This window comes from Haplochromis burtoni, unplaced genomic scaffold, assembly GCF_018398535.1.
Source record: "Haplochromis burtoni strain Fernald_Lab_line unplaced genomic scaffold, NCSU_Asbu1 Contig_31, whole genome shotgun sequence".
NCBI lineage: Eukaryota > Metazoa > Chordata > Actinopteri > Cichliformes > Cichlidae > Haplochromis > Haplochromis burtoni.
Window position 1 is genome coordinate 2,359,866 of NW_024582392.1, and position 22,431 is coordinate 2,382,296.

Genomic DNA, 22,431 nt, shown 5'->3' on the forward strand with positions numbered 1-22,431 from the left:
CGCCTCCCACATCTCCGATTGGACAGAACTGCCTGCCGTCATAAAAGCAACACGGAAAACGATTAAAAAAAGTTATGGAGCGAAGCCTAATCGGATCACGTCTGTTGCATGCTGCTGCATAGTTTTCAGAATAAAAAAAATCAGCTGTGCTTCTGGAAAAAACAGGAGAGAGCGCATAGCGCGCGACGAGGCGCAACGAGCAGAGTTTCGGTGTTTTGAAAGGATCAGATAACCGATAACCGCTGAGTTCGGGGGAGGACCAGGTGTGTTTTCCCGTTTCTAAGGACTGCCTTGTTGATGTCACCATGGAGGAGTGCTGGCGAGTAGGACAGGTGCGCAGGGTGAAGTTGCCTCAGTGGGTTCGCATGAGGAACTGTCAGTGACAGAGGACTTTTTCAGCAGCTGATGAACCTCGTATAAACCCATTTTTTTTCACGTTTTCCTGTATTTTATTTTATTTTATTTTTTAAATAAACTATTTCCGTCAGTGTTGTCAAATGTGCTGGCGTTTCCTGAAGTCCAGAGTGGGATATATGCTATTTTTCCCACGCTTTTCTGACAGGCACTGGTGCGCGCAAACTGCTGGACTCGCCGGTTCCGTCCTGCTCTGTAACACATATCGGGGTGTAACAGTGCGGGGGAAGCTACTGTTGGTTATTAACCACACATTGCTGTGAACTGGGGTGTGGGATCGAGACGCCCCAGCATCAGAATCAGCACTTTCCGCTTCAATGCGACACTGACGCAGCTGGTCTCACATTCCAGTCGCGGACAGGTGATGCTCGGATAAGTCAATGGAAGGATATTTGATTCTCAGGAGCAGCTGAGCAAAAAACAACAAGCAAACAAACAAACAAAAAAACCAAGAGTTGTTTTCCTCGAGATGGAATACACCACAAGGCAGCAGCATCATTAACTTCTCTAATCGGCAATGATTTTTCCGTGCGTCATTGCGTCTTAGGTTTTGAAGCGGTTGTTGCTTTGAAGGACAATCGTTCTTGGACTTCCCTATAGGTTTTCAACATCTACCAACAATGTCCAAGACACTGAAAAAGAAGAAGCACTGGTCAAGTAAAGTGCAGGAGTGCACCGTCTCGTGGGGAGGTTCCGGGGAGCTGGTCACTGTAGCGGAGGTGCGAGGTGGCGCTGAGCTGGGAGAGTTCCCCTATCTTGGACACATAGTGTCGGAGGCGTTGGTGTGTCACGCCGGGAGGCTTCCCAGCATTGGGGACGTTCTGCTGGAGGTTAATGGCACTCCCGTGAGCGGACTCACAAACCGAGACACGCTGGCTGTCATCCGCCACTTTAGGGAGCCAGTCCGCCTGAAGACTGTGAAACCAGGTGTGTGTCCAATGCTATTTTAAATCACTATGACATCCTTACATACGAAAATAAACCTGACACGTGTTTTTTAAAATAATTCCCCCCTGAAAATGAGAACCTGAAAATAAGAACTGTGGACTGGTGTGACTGAGATGAGGAGGTAGCCTGTGTTAAAGTGTGTGCGTGTGTGCGTTTGGTTTATATTTGGAAGCAGACTTGCAGGTCAGCCTTGTATTTTCAGTTGGCCTAAGCATATCTAAATTGTCAATCAGCATACTTCACATTCTTTCATTCATTCATGTGGTGACTCATATTTACACAACCCCTTTACTGGAGTAAAATCCTGCCAGACAGCATTTGTAAAGGGCATGCTGTGTTTCACCATGCTTCCTCATCTTCTCCACATCTGCATGGTTCAAAGATAAGACACGAACCCCCATTAAGGTCACAGGCCTCTGCATGAACTCGCATAATACACATAATCTTCATTTTATCACTGCACAAGTGTCACATTTACACTTGTGAGCTTGTGTGTTCCATATTAAGAGACTCATAATTCAATGCATGAAGGTAAATATACACTGTTATTCAAATATTTGATATATTATGTTCAGTAGATCTGCTCATAGTGCACTTATTGGCTCTGTCTTTGTTGTTATCTTACTTACTAGCGGTAGTTTATAATTCTTCCTGTCCTGCACATACATGCTTAATCAATGCCACTGTATTATATGTGTAAAAACATACCGGATACAAACTAGCCAACTGAAGGTGTGTAAATGGAGGCATAATAGTGGCAAGGGATTTGTTAATGGTTACCTTGCCCGGTTAGACTATGTCATTTCGCTTGCATTGTAAAGGTGAGAATGAGTCTAATTGGATCAATTACACACATGCACCTACTTTAGTTGCCAGAATGCTGCACACACACTTGACTATATTTACTTTGTAGTTGGTTTCTATTACAATACATAAGTATCAATTCTAATATTCTTGGATGTACTGGTGAGATATATATATTTATATTTATTGCATTAGGTCAGTTCTCAACACCTACACTGTTGCAAACATTTCTTATTGACCTTGTGTTACGTAATGCATTTTAAGTGATGTTCAAGCTGCACTTGCTCATCTCTAGGCTGCTTACCATCAGTTCCTCTGTTCCCCATGGGACCTCACTGTGTGTTTAGATCTCTGTCCCCTCATCCATGATTAATTCATGCATCATCCATTATTGATGGCCGCTGCCTGCCAGGATGACTAGTGGCTGATGACCAGATCATATGTTAGCCGACTGGCATTCTTGTAAACTTGCATTCTCACGAGATTGCAAAGTTAGGAGAGGAGACATGCAAGTACAGAGCTGTGGATCTTGTGGTTGTTTAGGTTAGGTTTTGTCCCCTTCAGTGAAAAAAATGTTATAGTACATTATTGCATGTTTACCTTGTGCTTGCAGAGCAAACAGTAAAAGAAGTTAGAAAAGGAATAATTTTTCAGGTGTCTACCTGATGGAAAATTTCCATCTTTGCCTAGTTTGTCTTCACCTTATCTTCACCCCACAGCCGATTATGGCTTATCGTTACACTTTGCTATTTCCCATCACCTCTGATATTTTACCATATCTAATCTTTTATGTTCACTCTCACTTTTGCCTTGATACTTTTCTTCCTAATCTTCTTGCATCTATGCGCTCCTCTTTCTACTACTAATTTAACAATCTTGCATTGCCCTTCTACTGGATCATATTAATGTTACCTTTCTGCCGCGACAGTTTTGCAGCTTTAAAATCAAATAACATTTTTGTTTTTTCATCAAAGCTGAGAGTAGTTGATGTTTCGCCTCTGCCATCAAGACCGAAAGCAGGTCAAGTTTGTCTCTAGTGGTCCTCTGGCTCCTGCCCAGCCAATGCACTCAATATGCAGCTCCCATCCTGAGAGCTGAGCAAGGCAGTAACCTTGAGGGGACGATTGAGAGTAGAAAGGTAGTGACGGCCGTTACCTGTCGCAGTTTAGAGACTTGTGAGTGGGCAGGTCATTGATTAATGCTGTAAACAGACATAGATCTGCTTGTTTTTGCCTCATGGAGCTTAATGGATGGGCCATTTACCTCCCAGGTCCTGAAGCACCTTAGAGTTACAAATCACGTCTGTAACTGAAGTTGTTAAAAAAATAAAAAAAAAAGGCTCTTGGAAAATTTTCTGTCTCTTTTTTTTAAAGTCTCACAGATGGATAATGATGATGATAAGACCAATGTTCACTTTTTACAGTGTCATGAAATTCTGTCTAAGGAAAGCACGTGGAAACCTTTCTGGAGGCGAGATTTAGATTGTCACATTTCAAAGTGCTAATTGTTTTCTTAGTTAACACATTTCTCTTTTAGACTTAGAAAGTCTTGTAATAAATGTGGTGTTAAAATGTACCCGCATATAAGTAATGCAAGTATAACATTACAATAAAGCGGGGGATGTTTCTGCTGGACCTTTTAATTAAGGTGTTAATAAAAGTGACATTTTCTCTAAAAGAAACAGAAATTAAGTCTTTTATTTTTCTTGATTTTGAATATTTTTCCTTGTTCATACAACAGATGAATTAAGCTTCAGCTAGGTATCTTGAGATGCCACATGAGCCTTTTTATTGCAGAGAAGCGTTTTTTAAAAATTTCTTCATGTAAATCAAAAACACCGGCGATCTAGTCTGTTTGTTTGTCTGTGTGGGTGTGTGTGTCGGGGTGGGTGTGTGTGGGTTGGGAGGAAGGAAGTATTCAAAATATGTAATTCAGTGCAAACACACTCCACTTAATAATACGGGAGTGGTGATGTCAAATGAGCTTCCTCACGCTTGCCTATCCAAAGTACCTCGGGTATCTTGCTTGAGGATTTGAACAATAAAGTCCTTTTTAATGCATGTAACCCCCATTTTAACTAATGAGCCAAAAAAGAATCCTGAAGACATTGCCATGAGCAATCCTGTAACAATAAACTTCAATAATAAAGTAGGAGATAATTTCAGTGGATTTTATTCCACCTGTTAGGCCTTTTTCCTTGGATCTTCTTACGCTGTCATATATCACTAACCTGTGATGCTCGGTGCTTTCCAGGAGTGAGTTAATATGATGAAATGCTTTACTTTCCATTCTTAATTTGCTTTGACGACTACCTGAAAATGTGTTTTCATGCGTGTAGTTGATGCTATGGCTGTTGCTGAGCAAATGTCGAATTCAGCACCTTTACTAAGTGCACCTTATGTTTAGCGCTGCAACCAATAATTATGTTCATGACTGAATTCTGTTATTTTCCTGAATGAGTCAAGGTGTTATTTTTCGGCCTATGATTATTTCCATAAACTAACTGTGATGTCTTGAAATGTGCCGTTTGATCAAAGGGACAGTTCGAAATATTCGAAAGATATTCAGTTTTCTGTTATGACACAGAAAAGAACCAAATCCTCAAATCTTAGAAGCTCATAATGTTTGGTGTTTTGTCTGTTAAAGTTATTATTAGTGTAATTCCAGCTGTTTCCATCTATTTAATGGCTTTGTAGCTTGTCTTACAGGAAGACAGTCTTGACTATTTTAAATGTTCCTGATTTTGGAATCCATTGCCGAATCACTGGAGGTTTTCTAGTTGTCTTTTTTTTTTCATTACATTGTTGAAAACTGGATTTCTTTACCAACGTTAGCCTCACTTGGTAATTTGCTCCTTTTTCATGTCTAAAGTAGAGACTCTCACTTTCTTTTCTTTTTTGTCTCACCGGTGTAACATCGAGTTTCACATCTCACACGTGTGCCATCAGGAGTACAGCGGAGCATTAAGCGCACAGTTTGTGTTAATGTGATTCCCTCACAGGTTCAGTCAGAGCTTCGACTAAGCTGCTCTAACCCAGCTGAGACGAGCTGTCAGCGTGTGTCTGGTTCTGTGGCTCCTTCTCCCCATGGTAAATGTAACTTCGGTTCCAGTTGCTGCTTTTTTTCCCTGTGCGTCTACTGTGAAGCCCAGGTTTGTCCTAGAATTTACCTTGGAAAGAAGGTGAAAGTTTTTGCATACCCAGATACTTTGAAGTGTATTAGATTTCTCTTTACAATCTGAGTGCCATAAAACACAGTCAGTGTTACAAGTGCAAAAGGAGCTTTATTGGTACCCTTAGTTTCTGTGGTCTCTACTTCATTGGGTTTTTTCTATGCTTGTTTAAGTGTACGCATCTTTACATTTAAGTCACATCCACCCATCATGGCCTCCTACTGGCTGGAATCCCAGCTCATTCCCCAGTCCAAACTTCTGCACCTTTTGCCTTTACACCAATCAGTGACATGGGATGATGGTTTGCTCAACTCCCCAGATGACAGCACTTGCCATGGATGAAGAACATGTCTTCCTCTTCTTTTCTTCCCTCCATCCCTTAGTAGCAAAGCCCCTTCAGTTATTAGTGAAGCCCTCTCCTTCAGTAGCTCCTCCTAAGCACAACTCTGCACTATCTCACAGTCTCCTTGTTCACTTTTGCCTACATCATCTTGCATTCCTCTCCTCCTCTGTTCAATGTTAAGGGGAAAAAAATGACAGAACAGGGACAGTGTAGGTTTGCATAGTAGGACTTATTTAAATTCTTTGATTTCTGCATAATTTTAAAATTTTGTAATCTTCAACAGATTCCCCCCCCCCCCCGAGAAGTTTAGCAAACTGGGATTCAACTTCATTCTACGTTGCCAGTCCTGTTCGTAGAGCCGCATTGCAGTAATGAACTGGCCAGCAACAAAGATAGCATCTTCATATGAGCCATACCTTTCATTGGCAGGCGCCACAACTTGGCAGGCATGTTCAAAGGCAGTGGAGATGAGTGTGTGTGCTGATTCACCAAGACTGCCTCTTTCTACTCACTGAGTGGTCATGCTGCGATGTCAGCAGCAGCAGTGTCTCCAGGTTACTGCTGGTGGAAACCAGCAGAGAAGAAACATACACAGAAAAACTTGCACGTTTTTTCCTTTAAGACTCGTTGCCTCCTTTACTCAACTTGACTATTCCTTGGGGTTTTTGCAACAGTGATGCATCTCTACCTTTTTAGCCCCATTTCCTATTAGATGATGTCAGGATCTAAACTGTCCATGTATTTGTTAAGACAACCTGTTTTGCTGCACTACATGAATGAAGCTTTGACATTTTTTAACACTTATTTGCACCGAGAAAGTCAAATCATCCAAGATATTTTTCACTGTGAATGTACGAATCTGTCTGGGTTTTTTGTGTCCTCTGAGAAAGATATAGAGATATAGAGAAGGCATCTACTAATGAAATATAGTTAAGCAAAAAATTGTGAGACATTAAAAGCAGTTACAGACTGCACCAAAGCATTCATTCATTTTTACAAAACATTAAGCTTGTGTGTTTTTATTAATTCATTAATGAGTGACTTCTTGCATAGCTTTGGTGAAGCAGTTTGTGTGGTAACAGCTAACTGTTTCTCTCTCGTCACCAGTTAACAATATCATTGTTTTGCCACGCTGAGCACTGCTACCAGCTTAACGATAAGAAGTGTTTGTGCCTCCTGTATCGGAAAATAACAGCAGGAGGTAGCAGGGCTGGAGTGAGCTGCTGCCACACAGCACACATGAAGACGATGTGCTTTTAGCAGAAATGCAGCGCCATCTGACTCTCATGTGTTCAAGGACAGACTGGCCATAGACCAATTAACTTAAGAAAAGGTCCCTTTTATCCAACTGTAAGCTGCAACTAAGGACGTTGTTTAAAAGCAGAAATAGAACCAGGCTGTTATGAATCAATATGCAGGTGCTGATGTGGATTGAGGAATATAGGGAGGTAAATCATTTGATAGTTGATTGAACCAAGTTTCCTCCAGATGCACAATCACTGCTGTCTGTGGAGAGCCTATTTGGGGACTTTGTTTCTGGCTGGGTCCGTACGAACCATCCCCGCGGTGTTACAGCAGAGGCAATAATGCGAACAGAGTGAAGAGGCAGCTGGCATGTCGCTCATTGGAAATTTCCCTGAGAAGGATTTTCTTTTGAAGGAGCTATTGGATTTAAACAGGGGAGGGGAAAAAATGATGAACAGGTGTTGAGAAAAGAAAATGGGGTCAAAGATGGAGGCGTGCAGACAATAGGAGGGAGCATGAAAGTAAGACTGAGCGAGAATAGCAGGAGAAGAAATGGAGGATTTGACAGGGAGGAACAGGTCGAATAAGATGAGAAAGAGCAATAATCATCTCGGGACTGAAAACGATTATGTTACCATTAATCACAATAATGGTATTGATCCCTGTTTTGACTGTCTGAAATGATTCTGCCTGCTGTTCATCTAGGCAGCTCGTACTATTTTAAACACGCTGCACGGTCAGGATTTCCAATTATGTCTGCAAGTAACCAGTTTATGTGCGCTGAATGCATATACGTCTGGAAGCGTGCATTATAATGAAAAATTAAGGCACCTTTGAATTGGTGTCCACCTTTGGTCGCTTTTTCAAACCAAATGCAATCATAGAGAAAGACTGCTGCCAGAGTCTCTCCTCCGCAATTTTTCTCCTATTTATTGGTACATCTTGTCAGTGATACTGAAGGAAAGCATGGTAGCAGTAATGGGATCTTTCTTTACACTTTGGATAATAAATCAGTTGAGAAGACTCAGTCTCAGAGCTGGTTGGCTGTAGTACTTTAGATTTTGGCCATGCGCCCACATTGGTGGGCCTTTGTCAATACTCATTCTGCAAGCACAGCCCACTCAGCTGTTTAGTTGTGGTACTCCACCTCAAAGAATCAATTTTCAGCCCATTCTGCCCATGACAACATCTCATATCAAACGGATATAAAGCCCACCGCCCTTTTCACACACCTTCAAACTAACTCCCTACTCAGCCAGCTGCTCTCAGGACTGCAGTACGGCTGATGTTTGTGCCAAACCTCTGCATGACAACTGGGGGAGTCAGTTTTTCATGTCTTATCATGAGGCTTCCTCATTTCTTCTTCTGTTCTTTTTTTTGGGGGGGTGTTGTTGTTTTTTTTAAAATCATCCTTTTGAAGAATAAAAAAAACCCAGCTACCATGTGTTTCTCTTAGAACACGGATAAGCTTTATTAATAGATAAATTAAACATGCATTGGTAGTTAGGCTTACTCATCTTTGAGGAGTCTTTAGCTGCTTTCAAACTAAACAGTTCAAAAAGGCCCAGACATTTATACATTCACGGATCTGAAAAGAATTTAAAACAATTTTAAGAGCCACAAATTGTTTGCAGGAAAGAGAACCGAAAAATGAATTTTCTCTAACTGTTACTAGAATTATGAAGAAACTTCTTGCGTTATCTAAAGATGCTTTTGCTCTGCAGTGGGAGAGGTGGCTGTTTTCTCATCCTCTTATGTTAATAATGCATCGTATGCTCTCCTTTCGCTATCCCTGGTGAGATTTCATGTTCTGTGGAGATGAAGTTCCCAGACTGTCCCCATTAGAATTCAAAGGTGTTGGGATCTCAGGCCAGCCAATTTAGCTTGCATTGCATCGTAGCTGCCTTAACAGGTTATTGATCGGGGCCAATCTCTTCCCTGTTAAGGCAGCTAACGCATCCGTGGCCAATGCGTCTGCCCAAGGCTCTGATCTTTATGAAAAGTTGAGGACACCAGAAGGGCGCTGTGCTCAGTATATTTAACTTGCAGCACTATCATGATGTTTTGCCTTTGCACAGAGTACTTGCGAGCTAACAGTGATCGGTGATTACATCCGTTTGACAGTCTGCATTCTCACTATTTATTCTGCTCATGAGGACGTTCTCTTATTTCCTTCTAATAAGCAAATGTAGCTCACGAATCACAGAGTCATTCTTGTCCATGAACCAAGAAGAGGACCTACACTCTCTGTGCTTGAGAGTTTTTTTTGTTGTTTTTTTAAACTCAAGCACAAACATACCGACAAATACACCCCCCTTCCTAACGATTCACACATTCGCTCTCTTTGGCAGCTGCGTGCCGTCACTGTTCTTCAACCAAATAGACTCAAGGGATCACATGCACATAACTCATTGTTTAAAGTAAGCAGAAGTACGTGTCTCTCTACAATCCTGACATTGTAGTGATGGTTACAGTCACTCAAGACAATAGTTAGTCAGTTGTTTTTTGTTTTGTTTTTTTAAGTGTTGCTCAAGCTCTCAAAGAGAGCTTGCTTAAAAAAGTCCAGTTTTTCCAGTTAAGAAGATAGTTCTGCTATAGTTTGTAAATTAGCACATGCTCACTTTAGGGCATCACTAGTTCGGTATATTTCCCACCATGCACTTGCAACTTTAATCTGCCACTGTCCAAATAACCTCTGGGTATTTGTATTTCCTGTCCTTGTTATCACCTTCTGTAGTATTTAGTTTTCACTGTGTTCCCTGGCATATTACATTTGTTGAGATTACAGACACTGGCTTTGGCTCTGTTAGCTGTCAGTTTTCCAGGGTAAGTTTAAGCAGCTGCTCGGTCAGTGCTATTTGTTCAGTCATCCCATCCAGTCACAGGAAAGTATTTTACTCCAGCAGAACATGTCTCAAAACAAACAAGACTCCTGAGCGATGTTGAGTTACTACAGCTTTATTCCACAATTAATCCAAAGTAATTGGAACATTCCTTGATCTGTTCAATTTCTTTCTGTCATTTTCGTCAATTTGTGTCCTGGAGGAGGAGTTGATTGATTCTTGGCAAATGTTGATCATGTGCGGATATTCTGAATTTGTTGGGCACAGTGAGAAGTGCTGCAAAGTTCCACCAGTGTATTGTTACCAACAGGTGCTTGTTCTGGCAAACATTTTGCAAAGCTTCTGTGGCACTTTTACTTCAAGACGACAGTTTCTTCCTTTACTTAAATCTTAGCTCCTTTGCTTATGTTTTTTCTGTTTATGACTGATACAACACTAGATTTTGCTTCTCTCCTTGGATGACCTACATTTAACCAATTTGAGTTGCACAGAGGAGGACTTAATCTTCTTTTATTACTATAGCGTATCAGCATCAAGGATCAGTCGAGGCTCATAATTTGAATGCCAGTCATCATATTTCTAGTGTTTGTTCCATAAATGAAGTGCTTTCAAGGCACTGCAGCCATGAAGTGTCATAACTCATTGTGATGCGAGTCAAGTTATCACACTGAAAAAGCTCAGAAAATCACACTCAAGTGGATGTAGTCATTGCATGCATTGTCTCTGGTGAATCCATTCACTAAAAAGGAATGTAGCCCAACTGCTGTCACTGTGATGTGGATTCACAATTTGTATTTTCTTTCTCATGTTTATAAAAAGTCAGTTCTGGGAAAAGAAAACTGCAATGATTTGATATGAGCAGACTTTTTGGACATAATCTTAAGTAACTGTATACCACAGCCTAATAATGGAACGCATGAATCTCATGCTGACAGAGTTGCTAAGTGAGCAAAATGGGTTCTTGGCTAAAGAAAAAAGTGAAAACATGAGCAAAGAACTTGTTCTTAAAGGGTCCAAAATTTGGCTCTGGAAAAAGAAGTTGCTGTAAGCTAGTCTGGGGCCAGTGGTCACTCTCGTCTGGCTTTCATGATATCAGACTTCCTTTGGATTGGTCCAAGGCCTAGCAGAGCTGTTATGTAGTGGCATCGCTGCTGTCTCTGTGCCCAGACTGCCTGAAAGCCCATGTGTCAAGGGGCTCCTTAGGATCTGGCAGAGAAGCACAGCTCACACTGATTCAACACTTCTGTTGACAGGCTGTACAGCCAGGTGGAGAAGTAAACACACATGCATACACTGGCAGGGGTAGTCAACACATACACATACTAAAAGTACACGCACAGATGCACAAATGATAGGTGAAGTTCAGATTCTTCTTAAAAGACACCCATCCGTTTGTTGAACTCCATGACCCCAACCCCCTCCACCCCCAACAGCAGAGTAGCATGAAATGGCTCCAGCCTTTGGAGTGAAGAGCAATTGTTCCTGTTGTCTTAAAAGCAGGTCTCTTTTTTTCAGCTTTGTGATCACAATGTGCTGAATCACATGAGATGTGTGATTTACGCTAATCTCGAATCTTTGAGCTTAATTTGCAAATATTACTATTCGCTGTGAAATGGAGGAGGGGTTACCTCGCTCAGGATAAAACATGGTTTAAAAAAAATTCACAACAAAGAGTGATATAGTACAGAAAGAACCCTCAAAGCACAACCCTCTTGGTTGTGCTTTGAGCTTTAGTTATACTGTAAAGATATCATCGTATAATCGACCTTATATGATTCAGTAATTGCCTTTCCTTCATTAGCTTAGCACAGCATATTTCTTGCCTCATTATATCTGGTCATTAATTCATTACCATCATTGATTTGTTGTGTTTTTTACAACATGCCTCTTTTCCTGAGGAGGCCATTTACCATGTCCTCAAAGTTAAGTATGCTAACTTAACTTTTTGTCCATGCAAAAAATGTGAAATCACCTCTAATGTCTTTCAAATATGTACAGGAAATATTTGCAAGCATACAGGAAAATACATTATTTACTTCAAAAAATAGAGTTTGTACAATTTTAATATTTAACAAAAATGTGACCACTATTCTTCAACACAGAACTGTGAACTCCGGGTCTTCAGAAATAGTTCTTCACTGCGTCAGTAGTGTCAAGGTCAGGGCTCTGGGGAGGCCAATCTTTGACCAGTAGTGTTCCAATGTTTTTCTATCCAGGTATGCTTTTACCACATTGGCAGTGTGTTTGGGATCATTGTCACGCTCATAAATGAGGCTGTTTTCATCCCCAACACCACAGGTTGAAACCATGACAGAACCACCACCGTGTTTCGCAGATGGCTGTAGACACTCACTGCTATCTCTCATGTGGTCTCCTCTGTGCATACTCGCCACAATTTGAACTAGAAATTTAAAACTCGAGCTTTCAGCTAGTAACTCTTGATGAATAAGATGTGCAAAAATATTATTTTATCTCAAACTGTTATTTTTGGATTTAAAAAAAAAAATAGATTCAACTAAATAAATGTGTTTGTGTGACAGACGGTAGGAACAAAGTGCTTAAAGATACAATTTTAAATTATTTATTTTCTATGTTACAACACTGGTTCATCCCTGGTGCTTTTTTATGCTTGAATGATTCATAGTTCAGTGTAAGTGGCTTAATAAACAAAATCCTCTAAAAACGGTCAGATTAATGGCTGGATACAATGTCTGGATTTAAAATGAACAAAAAAGATAATATCCAAAGAAGAATGTTGAAAAACCTCCAGAAAGCACAGAGAATTATTCCCCAAGACCACTTTAAAAATGACAAAATCTGGTTCCTTGGAAGCAAAACATAAAATAAAACAAATAAATGAGGATTGACTCAAGATTTTAGCACAGCACCATAACCAACAAATATGCATTCAGTAAAAAAATGTCACAAAAATACAGATGTCAGCATATGAAAACCAAACAAAACTCAAAGAACTCTCAGAAATATGGCAACATGTGTTACTTGAATGGCTGCTGGAACGATTAGGGCGCAGTTTGAGTTCTTTCACATCCAAAGACTCACACGGGGTTTATGTGACTTTAATACTGCTGTGGCTTTTTTAGTGATGTAGTTGATGACTTACTTACCCTTATTGTGAGTTACACATGCACTGAATGTCAGCTCGTAGATGTGAAGGATTCCTCTGTGACCATGAGACCACACACTGACTTACAGGAAGTTTACATCACTCATGCTCTCATGTAGCTGCTCATGGTGGATGATCATGCAGTGGTTCACCACAGCCTTTAAACTCCAACACACGAGTGTTGAAGACTGCAGTTGTTTTCCCATGTTTGCTAATGTTGTCAAGGCATATTAGTCACTGGAGGCAGTTTTTCTATATGCCAAGCAATCTTTTTTGTTATTATTTTTCACTTTGAGTTTGTTATTCATTTATTTGTGATGTATTTAAAGCTATGTATTTATGATGTGGCATTGAAGGTAAAAGCAGTTTGCCTTTCAAAAGCTCCTTATTGATTTGTTCAAGGACTCTTAAACATTTTAGCTCTGAGTCAGCGTCTTGATAAGTTGCACAATGTTGTCTAAAAATCAAAAATATGTGTTTGTTGTCTTGCATTTTTCCGCTTAACCTTCTTGAATATGGTAAAAATAATTCAGCATTTATGAAGAAGATGAAGTCAGTACTACTATAATTAGTAAGCTTAAGCAAGCTTTATATCCTATGCAGGTTTATTTCACAGAAAAAGGGAATATAGACAAAGAAGGAAATCCAACAAGCCTATAGAAAAGCTACAGTTTGTAAGAACCAGTTAAAGTGAATGACTCAAACCATGAAAAATCATCAGTATTATCCTTAAATGGTGCAGTTAGAACAGTTGAACCTCAGTCTATGCAGGTCCTTGATACCTGTGTTTTCTCTTCCATCTCAGCCCTTCTGTTCTCTTAGTGCTCTGTTTGTTCCAGCCATCTGTTTATTTACACTGATTTATTGTCTGTTTTTATCTCCGTGCTACAGCGAGTGCCGCTGCCACGACATGCAAATATATGAGCAGCTTTGTCTGCAGCAAATAACAGCATGATCCAAAGTTTGAACTGATGATCAGGAGTTATAACAAGGCTTAGAAAACAGCATGATGGTCTTTAAATGACATTGCTGTGGATGGAAAAAAGCTTTTAAAGGGTTGAGTTAGAAGTTTATGGTTTATAGATTGTTATTTACCTGCTGCACCCGCAATAATCCTCAGCCCTTTATCTACCTTAGAAAGAGAAACACATTTGGCACTCGTCCCCTGTAGGTTTGCTGCTGAGCAGCTTGACAAATTAAACTGAATGAGAGTGAATCACCACAAACACATAGGACAAAATAGTTAGACACATACATGTACCCTAACGATTCCCCAAAAGCCTGCTGTTACTCAGCTAATGATCCTGCTCGGTCCCCAAGTCATTTCTATTACTGGGATATGCTTTATTCATCCATCATTGGCTGCTTGGTGATGCAGGGTGGCAGGGTGCATAAGTGGCCCCGCACTTCCTTTCTCTCAGCCCTCTGTCAAAATCACCTCCACCCCCATCCTCCCTTTTATCTCCTCTGTCCTTCTGTTTTCCTCTTGCTCATTTATGGATGGTTTATGTGGGAGACTGGCTAAAGTAGAGCAGGCTTTATTCTCTCCTTCTGTGTGGGTTACAGTACTTGCCTCAAAAGGGACAGGGTTTGCTGATGTGAAGGGGAGCAATTCCCCAAACGGAGTGCACATAAATGTTCACTGAACACACATGACTCAATTTTTGGTTTTCGGTGTGAAATTAACCAAAGGTTTGTCCCGGATTTGGAAGCAGCAACTCTCAACGTGAAAGCCGGTACACAAAGTCATTTGGCTAATAGATAGCAGGTTCAAGTTCACTTTGCTGTGCTTCAGTTTACCCTGTCGGTTTCACGTAAAACCATCAGTGCCTTCCCTTTGTCTCTAGAGGGAGCCTTGCCAATTATCCATGAATGTAAAACTAGCCACACTTGTTTGTTGGTTTCGGGGGAGTTGCTAAGCAGTATTGTATTTCAAACTGAAGCCTGTTTTTCCACATTGAAGAATGATGATGTGTGTCATTGCTGAGAGTCACGCTGCCAGTTTAGCAGAAGCTAAAGTTGGAGATAATCATCTTAACCTGAAACTCTTGATTGACGAGTGAATTTTTGCTGTCCATTACAACCACGGTTATATAACCACCATTATAAAGGATGAAGGTTTGAAGTTGTGGTGTCTCACTGTGAACCCGTATCACATACACGAGCTAACATCCAAGCCTTGGAAATGGGGATGGAGAGTATTTTCTTTCTCTCTTTAAAGATTTAAAGCAAGAGGTTCACCATAAAGGGTTTAGAGTGACACAGAGACCGACATTCTCCTTTTAACTGTGTCCATCTGAGGACAGGTGAACCAAGTTGTCTCAGAATTGTGCCATCGTGTAATTGCGGTGTAACACTATGCTTGAGCTGTTTGGGGTTTTTTTTTAGTGGAATCTCAAAGAAGAAACAAAGAAAGGTATTGTTGGCCACATTTGAGTACGTGTTTAAGAATAAGGGAACAGGAGGAAGAGGTTTGCCCAGTCTCTCTGGGAAAAAGCTCTGACTTCCTTTCTGCACTGCAACAGTATGCATGTACGCACATACATGCTTGCCGCAGTGTGAAATAATATTCTGTCAAACATACAACCCTAAAGCTCTGTTGTGTGTTTGTGATTAGTTGTCAGGCTTGCGTTTTCTTTCTGCATCTCTTTGATCTGCTTCATCTCCAGTATTTTTTTTTTTGGCTCTGTTTCTTTATTAATTCTGCACCAAGGTGTGTCATGTAGTCTATTTTGAGCCTTCCCTGCCAATCCTGTGGAATCAAAGGCCATTTGATCCTATGTTAATAATATATTTTCTTCGTGATAGGCCTCTTAGTTTCTCTGCTTGAGTTATGATGAATCGTCAGTGCTGGCAAGTCACTCATAAACAAAGCTGCGAAGGCAATAGAAAAAAATGTACGCGAGATGCAGTATGATATTAATTCTGCTCTAAGACAGTAATGTTTGCCTTTGTGTTTGGTTGGTAGGAACATGGATGAGGACTGTGGAAGTGCATGAGAAATGAATGCTTTTTGGTGGAAAGGGGTGCCTCGGGAAACTCTGTAATGAGGAAGAAAAGGCATTTGACATTTTCTGTCGCAGGCTACAGGCTGTTTCACTTCAGAACAGAAGAAGAATAATGGGGGGGGGGAGCGAAAGGAGGAAACGGTGAGGAGGTTTAGAATAAGAGATCAGGAAGAAAGGCTACAGGAAAGAAAAAGAGAAGGATTAGGAGGGGGAGAAGTCTAGAGCTAAGTCCTACGCCCCATCTGGAAAGAGATCAGCCATGCTGTCTGGTAGTTGGGGAGGAGGTTTATATTGAGCCATACGCAGCTCCACTGAATTACAGCAAATTGCAGATAATGGCTAGTCAGAAATGTCACAACAATCATGTGTTGATTAGCGCCACTTCAGATACTCAGGAGTGTCTGTCTCTTCTTGGGCCATTAAGCTGGAGAGCAATAGTTAGTGGACTCTGAACTTCAGCGTACTGTACTGGTGTATAGTTTGCACACATAAACAGGTTGTTAGTAATACATTCGCATTAAGTGGCTCCATTTTTAACGTGGGAATTAAAAATTAGTTTCCTGCAGCGTAGCGTGGTAGCCTTTGATGGCTTTTTCTTTATCAAATTATCTTTTTTTTTTTTTGTGTGTGTGTATCTGTGTCTATAGCATGCCTTAGTATGCATGTTTCTGTGTATAAGTGGGTGGGTGCATTCCAATGTTTGTGTTTCTGTCACTTATCAAAGTCCAGATGTTGAGTTAATTCCAACCAGTCCTCTGTAGATTACTTCATTACACCCTGCTTGTTTCTCTCTGCCATTCATCTCTTGGTGTATTTTTTTTTTTTTTGAGAATCACTAGGAGAAGATATTAAATTAAGTTGCTTTTAAAAGAAATAGTTGACTGAGGCATTTGAGTCATGAATGCATATTTACCTTTGGACTACTTGGACTTACTTGCACTCATATTTTGGAGTGTGAAAGCATGGTCTGTGTAAATATTCCAGTACAAATCTAAACTGAAACCAAGCTCAAGTGTTTGCTTATTGGTGACAGCTCACAGCTACAGTGTTATTTTAACATTTCAAACATTCCATCCACTTCCAACTCTTAAGGCAGAAACAGGAAGAAGACACCTGTTATGCTCTATGAAACAGTTTTTGTTTTTTTTCCCCAAGCCACGCTCAGTATTTCAAACAATTTTCTTTGAGGAAATTCTCTTAATAACTTAGACTTTAAGTCTGGGCATTGGTTGTTGGACAGCCATACTCACATTTGGTATGGATGTGGGATTAGTAGAGACCAGCACAGCATGAGAGTTGCATGTGATTGTAAAGCACATCTTATATTTAATGTTTCTGCCAATCACAAGAGATTACCTCTAGCCGTTGAGCATGAGTTAGTCATGCGATGGTTTAAGTCACATACCGTACGCTGGTCTGACGGTCACATGCTAGATATCGGGCTAGACTTGCTGCCAATGTGTGGTGAAAAAACAGTGGCAGTACTCTCAAACATCACTGCACAGTAGCATTAATAGAACGAGAGTCTGTTTGAAAACCATCCAAGTTATACAAAATCCCACCGATGCAATGAACCTGTTTGTTTGATGTGGCTATGCTTTGAAATGACTCATAAGAGAATTTGTCTCATGAGCTGTTTTTGCCAGAAATGCTGAAGTAAATAGTTGAAAAGAACTTTTCAGTGCAATTTTTAGAGAGAAAGCTGGACAGAGAGCAGCAGGCTTATTAATAAAATCTGCCCTGCATGGAAGGCATCAGTGTGACAGACCTTTCATCCTTACAAATATCCTCGTGTCTTTGGCTACGTCCACACTAGCCCGGATAGACTTGAAAATGGCGTTTTCGTCTGAAAACACTCCGCGTCCACACTAGCGTTTTCAGTCGTTTTCACATTGTTGTGCGTTCACATTGAAACGGCTGAAAACGCTTACGTTCCAGTACTGCGCATGCGTGAAACGCAAGAAGATTTGGCCTGCCTCATTTCTGTTTGCCGTTTATTTACTTTTCGGCTCTTTGAAGCGTCGCGGCAAAATGTCGACTAACGATGAGGTGGAGTTGTTGCTGCGAGTAACACAAAAGTACAAAGTTGCAAAAGCGAGTGAGAATTAAAGAATTTGAAGAAAAGTTATCTGAAGCATGTACAAACTGATATTAATCTTTAATAGGGCTGTCAAAATTGAGCGCAAACAAAACAACTGCTGTGTAATGCCCTCCACTATCTTTTTTTAAATTGGTCACATGACTGCATCATATGACTAACATGCGTCATCTTTTTCAAAAGTCTCCATTTTCGATGTCAGCACTGCGACGCATAAGCACCGTCTTCAAATGTATGCGTTTTCGAGAGCGTTTTTTAAAACGCTTCGTATTTCTTCAGGAAAAACGCCGTCTCAGTGTGGACGGGAGGCGTTTTCAAACGAAAATGCGTTAGTGTGGACGTAGCCTTAGACAGTATTGGGTACTGGCCACAGAACAATGAGATTCTTGCACGTTTGGTGATTCTTAACTCCGCTCTGCTCTGTTGACTATGCAACCCAACAGGAGTGACTCACATGTAGTGACAACCAGTCTCCATCACTGCCTTTGGGCCAAGAACTCTTCACTCAGTCAAAGTTGCACAGTTTGTTATGCTCAGGGGTGATATTACACAACCTAAGGAAATATCGCTCTTGAGAAAGGGAGGGAACTGAGGGTGGGCTCGTGGAGTCTATTGTTCTCTTGATCCATGTTCAGACTTCAGGGAGGGAGGAAGCACTTTGGAGCAAACGATGTGTGTTTGTGTGTGTGTGTGTCTGTGGAGGGCTAGCTCAGTTAGGTGAAGTTTAGGGTTGTGACTGGTGCTGTGCGTGCCTGGCCAAGGCTCGTCTTGGGGGTCAGGAAGAACAACAGAGAAGTGTTATGCTGCACGCTGCTGAAACACAGCTGGGGCAGTACTTAACCCACATGCACATACACGCCATCGAGACAAGCATACTGCTTTGTAGTTCAGTGAGCACAGTGCCAAGTCATTGTTAAGTGAACTATGGATTAACGTATGTATGTGTATTGGAGGAAAGGGCGTACACATGTGCTAGTTTGTTGTGACTATTTGTTAGAAGCAGCCGCTCCTGTAAGCAGATTTATCCATGTGTTTCACGTATGAAGCCTTTGTGTGAACCGAAGCATGAATTGTGCGTGCATTCTGTCTTTGTGTCTCTCGTGCTTCATTTGGCCCCTTAGATTTTACCTAATAAATCCCAGTGGCAGTTTACTGATGTAGAACAATTAAATGAAGGAGTCTGGCATATTTTCGCTGTAGTCTTACAATAACAGGTGTGTGTCCAGCTCTGTGTACAAGTGTGCTGATTAGATCTGGCCTCTATCACGCACGCTCGGAGGCAGCTGTAGTGAGACAAAGAATTGTCTCTGGATTCTCGCAGATCTGCCAGACCATTTCTGCTCCAAGGCCTGCTGATTTCAAGGCTTTTTTCCACGCATGCCTCACTGCTGCCTCACTCCCTGTTTGACGTGCTTCTCTGAACATGGGTTAAAAGTGAATGTGGAGCTGTGAATCTGAAATTGGTATCCTCACAGGGCTTTATCTGCAATGCTCAGAACTTGTATAAGAAAATTTTTTGATTTGTCACACTAAACTGTGCCATTTCTAAGTTTGTGTGTCTTACTGTGTACTTTGTCCACTGGCTAGTCGTTGCCTGTTTGGATATATAGAATTTGCAGCAATGTGTGCTGTTCTCTTGCAGTATTGATCAGTGCTCTTAATTACTGACTGCAGTTCTCTGCTGTGCTTAAAAAAAACCAATGTTTACACCAAAAATATAACCCAACACTGACCCTAGTGCAATCATATCATCCTGTGATGTAACACAGCTGAGGGCATACATAGTAATCATAATGTTCTCATTTTACTAAAGATCAGCTTTTCCTTTTGCCCTGCAGTCTTATTTTGCACTTCTTCTATTCAGTTCCTCACATTCTTCTTACTCTTCTTAGTTAAAATATTCAGAAACAGCGGATATTTTAGAATCATAAAAGCTCCCGTCTTCCATCAAGCTTCTGTCAGTGTGTGTACGCAACCACTCTGATATCTTTATCTACCTCTGCCCAGAGCTTCCCAAAGCTGTCAGCCCTCCAGCTCAGCCGTCCTCTTCTTTGTCCTCCTACCGCACAGTGAGATAGAAACAAACAAGTCTGAAGTCTTCACTTGAGCTTCTTTTCAAAACTTGTATAAAGTTTAAATACTAACTTAATGACACTTTGATCATGTTATACTTTGTGGAATCTGAACTCTGAGAGAAATGATCAGCGAGAGAGGCAGTGGACATTCCTGTAAGTGCATGCCTCTGAACAATAGTACTTCGTGTTTGTCTGATCTACACTTTGCATTCCAGGTAAAATTGAACAAAAGTCAACTGCTCGACACCATTTAATCACAAAAACAGGGAATGCTTATTTTCCAATTATTTTTATTTAAATCTTTTGTATTGGTCAAAGGTCCTGTATTTGCTAAGTAGCCACTATAAGTCTATTTGACTTTAATTATTTAAAAGTTGAAATATTCCATCAGTCTTCACAGTGAGCCCTTAAAATATTCAAAGATTTAAGTGCTGTAGGGAATGTGCAGCAGTAGGTCATTGATTAGGAACAAGAAGCAACTTCTCCTTACTGCTGATTTGTTATAATTCATGCAAATGAGGTGGAGGGAAAACAGCTAAACTGATTTCATTCTTCATTTTGTTGGATAGGGCACATCTACATCTACAATGCTAACAGAATATGAGTTACAGCAGAAATGTGTTTTACATTAGAAAGTATAACTTTATCATTTAGAACACTACAGTCTGAATACTGTAAGTATGGAGGGAAAACACAATGTAAACAGTTTTTAAATTAGTTTTTGCATTTGTGTTCTACACAATAAAAAGTTCATAAACTATTTGTTTCACATTTAAAGTGTTAGCTACAAAGGCAGTTTTGATTTTTAGTGCTTTTTGAGTTTATTGCAATGGCCAAGAATGTCTTTGCAAGCTTTAATCTTTTGCCAACAAAATAGAAACACAATTAAAACAGAAACAACTCTTTTGCTAGAATAAGCACCTCTGCTAAGACGTTCGATTCAAAGTCTGAACCTCACTGAGCTAAATCAATTCCAAGACACAATTATCAGACTTGCGAAAGCAGTACAATAAAGTTTACATACCTCGTCCAGGAGCAACATATTTTCAGCATTTGTGAAAAGTGATAAACATAAAGAAACAGGTTTAAATATATATCCTACTACATCTACTGACCACTGGGCTCTGTTTTCTGTTTTTGTGATCCAAACAAAAAGCAGGCCTTCTGTATGGGATCAGATGTACTCATTTCACACAAGTATTACCAACACAACCAGTAATCTTCCACTCCTCATCCCCTGGTACAGTTTTGCAATCCTAAACTCTCGAGCGGTTCTCTTGGCAACGGGTTTTTGTGGCCTTGTGAGGATTGGCATCAACTATTTGAATAATGCCATCTGCAGATGAAAGAAATCCGCAGGGGTGTCAAACATAAGGCCTAGGGGCCAGAATTGGCCCAGCAAAGGGTGCAATCTAGCCCACTGGAAGGTTTTGAAAAATGTGAAGGAGGGCTTAAGTTATTAGACTTTCAAGTCGAAGTTTTATTATTTCTTTTTTTTTTTCCTTTGACTAAAAAAATTTCAGTTTTTTTTTTTTTTTTTTTTTTTTTTTTTTTTAACAAGAAGTCTACATTTAAAAAAACATTTTCTGTTTTGTAACTAAAGGATAGTCAGTGAGCTACATCTGTTGGAACTTTTGAAAGATTCCTTTAGTTTACTGAAGCAGCATTTCTTTATCATGTAGAAGAACCGAGACATACTGTTGAAATTGCACATCTTTTTCCTACATTAAGATTTCTCAAGGATTAGATGTGTAGTTAAACTTCTTTACACTGACAGAAAGGGTAGTTTCACTGGTCTCGGGTCCACTTAAGATCAAAGTGTGTTTGAGGCCTACGATGTAAAGTGTTTGGTCTATAGATACCAGGGGAAGCTTTGCTCAGCGCTAATGTGTTTTTAAAAAAATTCTATACTTCCTTTTTTTGCTTGAAATTGTTTCAGCTTAAAAAGATTAAAACTGCTTCAAGAGTCTTTAGATGCAGTCTGTGTATATTCAAGAAAACTGTAAGGCTACAAGGTGAGGAGTGAAGGAAAATCTCCATTACGTAGATATCCATCATCACCACCCTTCTCAGATGGGGCTATCAGGCTTACATCTCCACCACATTAAGGTCACCATGCTCCAACCTTAAGATCTGAAGGTGTCAGGTCACAAACTGCAATCTGTGGTACACTCATCTGCTCTTTTCCCACCATGCAGTTTGGCTCAGAGGCAGCTTTTATTACCACAACAGCTTCTTGTTGCTCAGAAGAGTTTACCACACAAGCAGAGACTGGGTGGGAAAGGGTATGAAAAATGATCTAAGAGGATAGAAATAGAGGAAGGAAGAGAAGAAAAGAGGATAAAGTGGCAGATAGG

The 22,431-nt window shown here is 40.5% G+C and overlaps 1 protein-coding gene across 2 annotated transcripts in view; it reads left to right on the plus strand.

The window, feature by feature from the left end:
• The first annotated feature begins 44 nt into the window (after positions 1-44).
• The window catches only part of magi3a (membrane associated guanylate kinase, WW and PDZ domain containing 3a), a 105,951-nt gene continuing 83,564 nt past the window's right edge, over positions 45-22,431 (plus strand). For both annotated transcript variants that reach the window (XM_042219329.1, XM_042219330.1), the window contains exon 1: positions 45-1,341. In XM_042219329.1, coding sequence (XP_042075263.1) covers positions 1,035-1,341 — 307 coding nt within the window. In that variant the 5' untranslated portion in view covers positions 45-1,034. The remainder of the gene's footprint in view (positions 1,342-22,431) is intronic.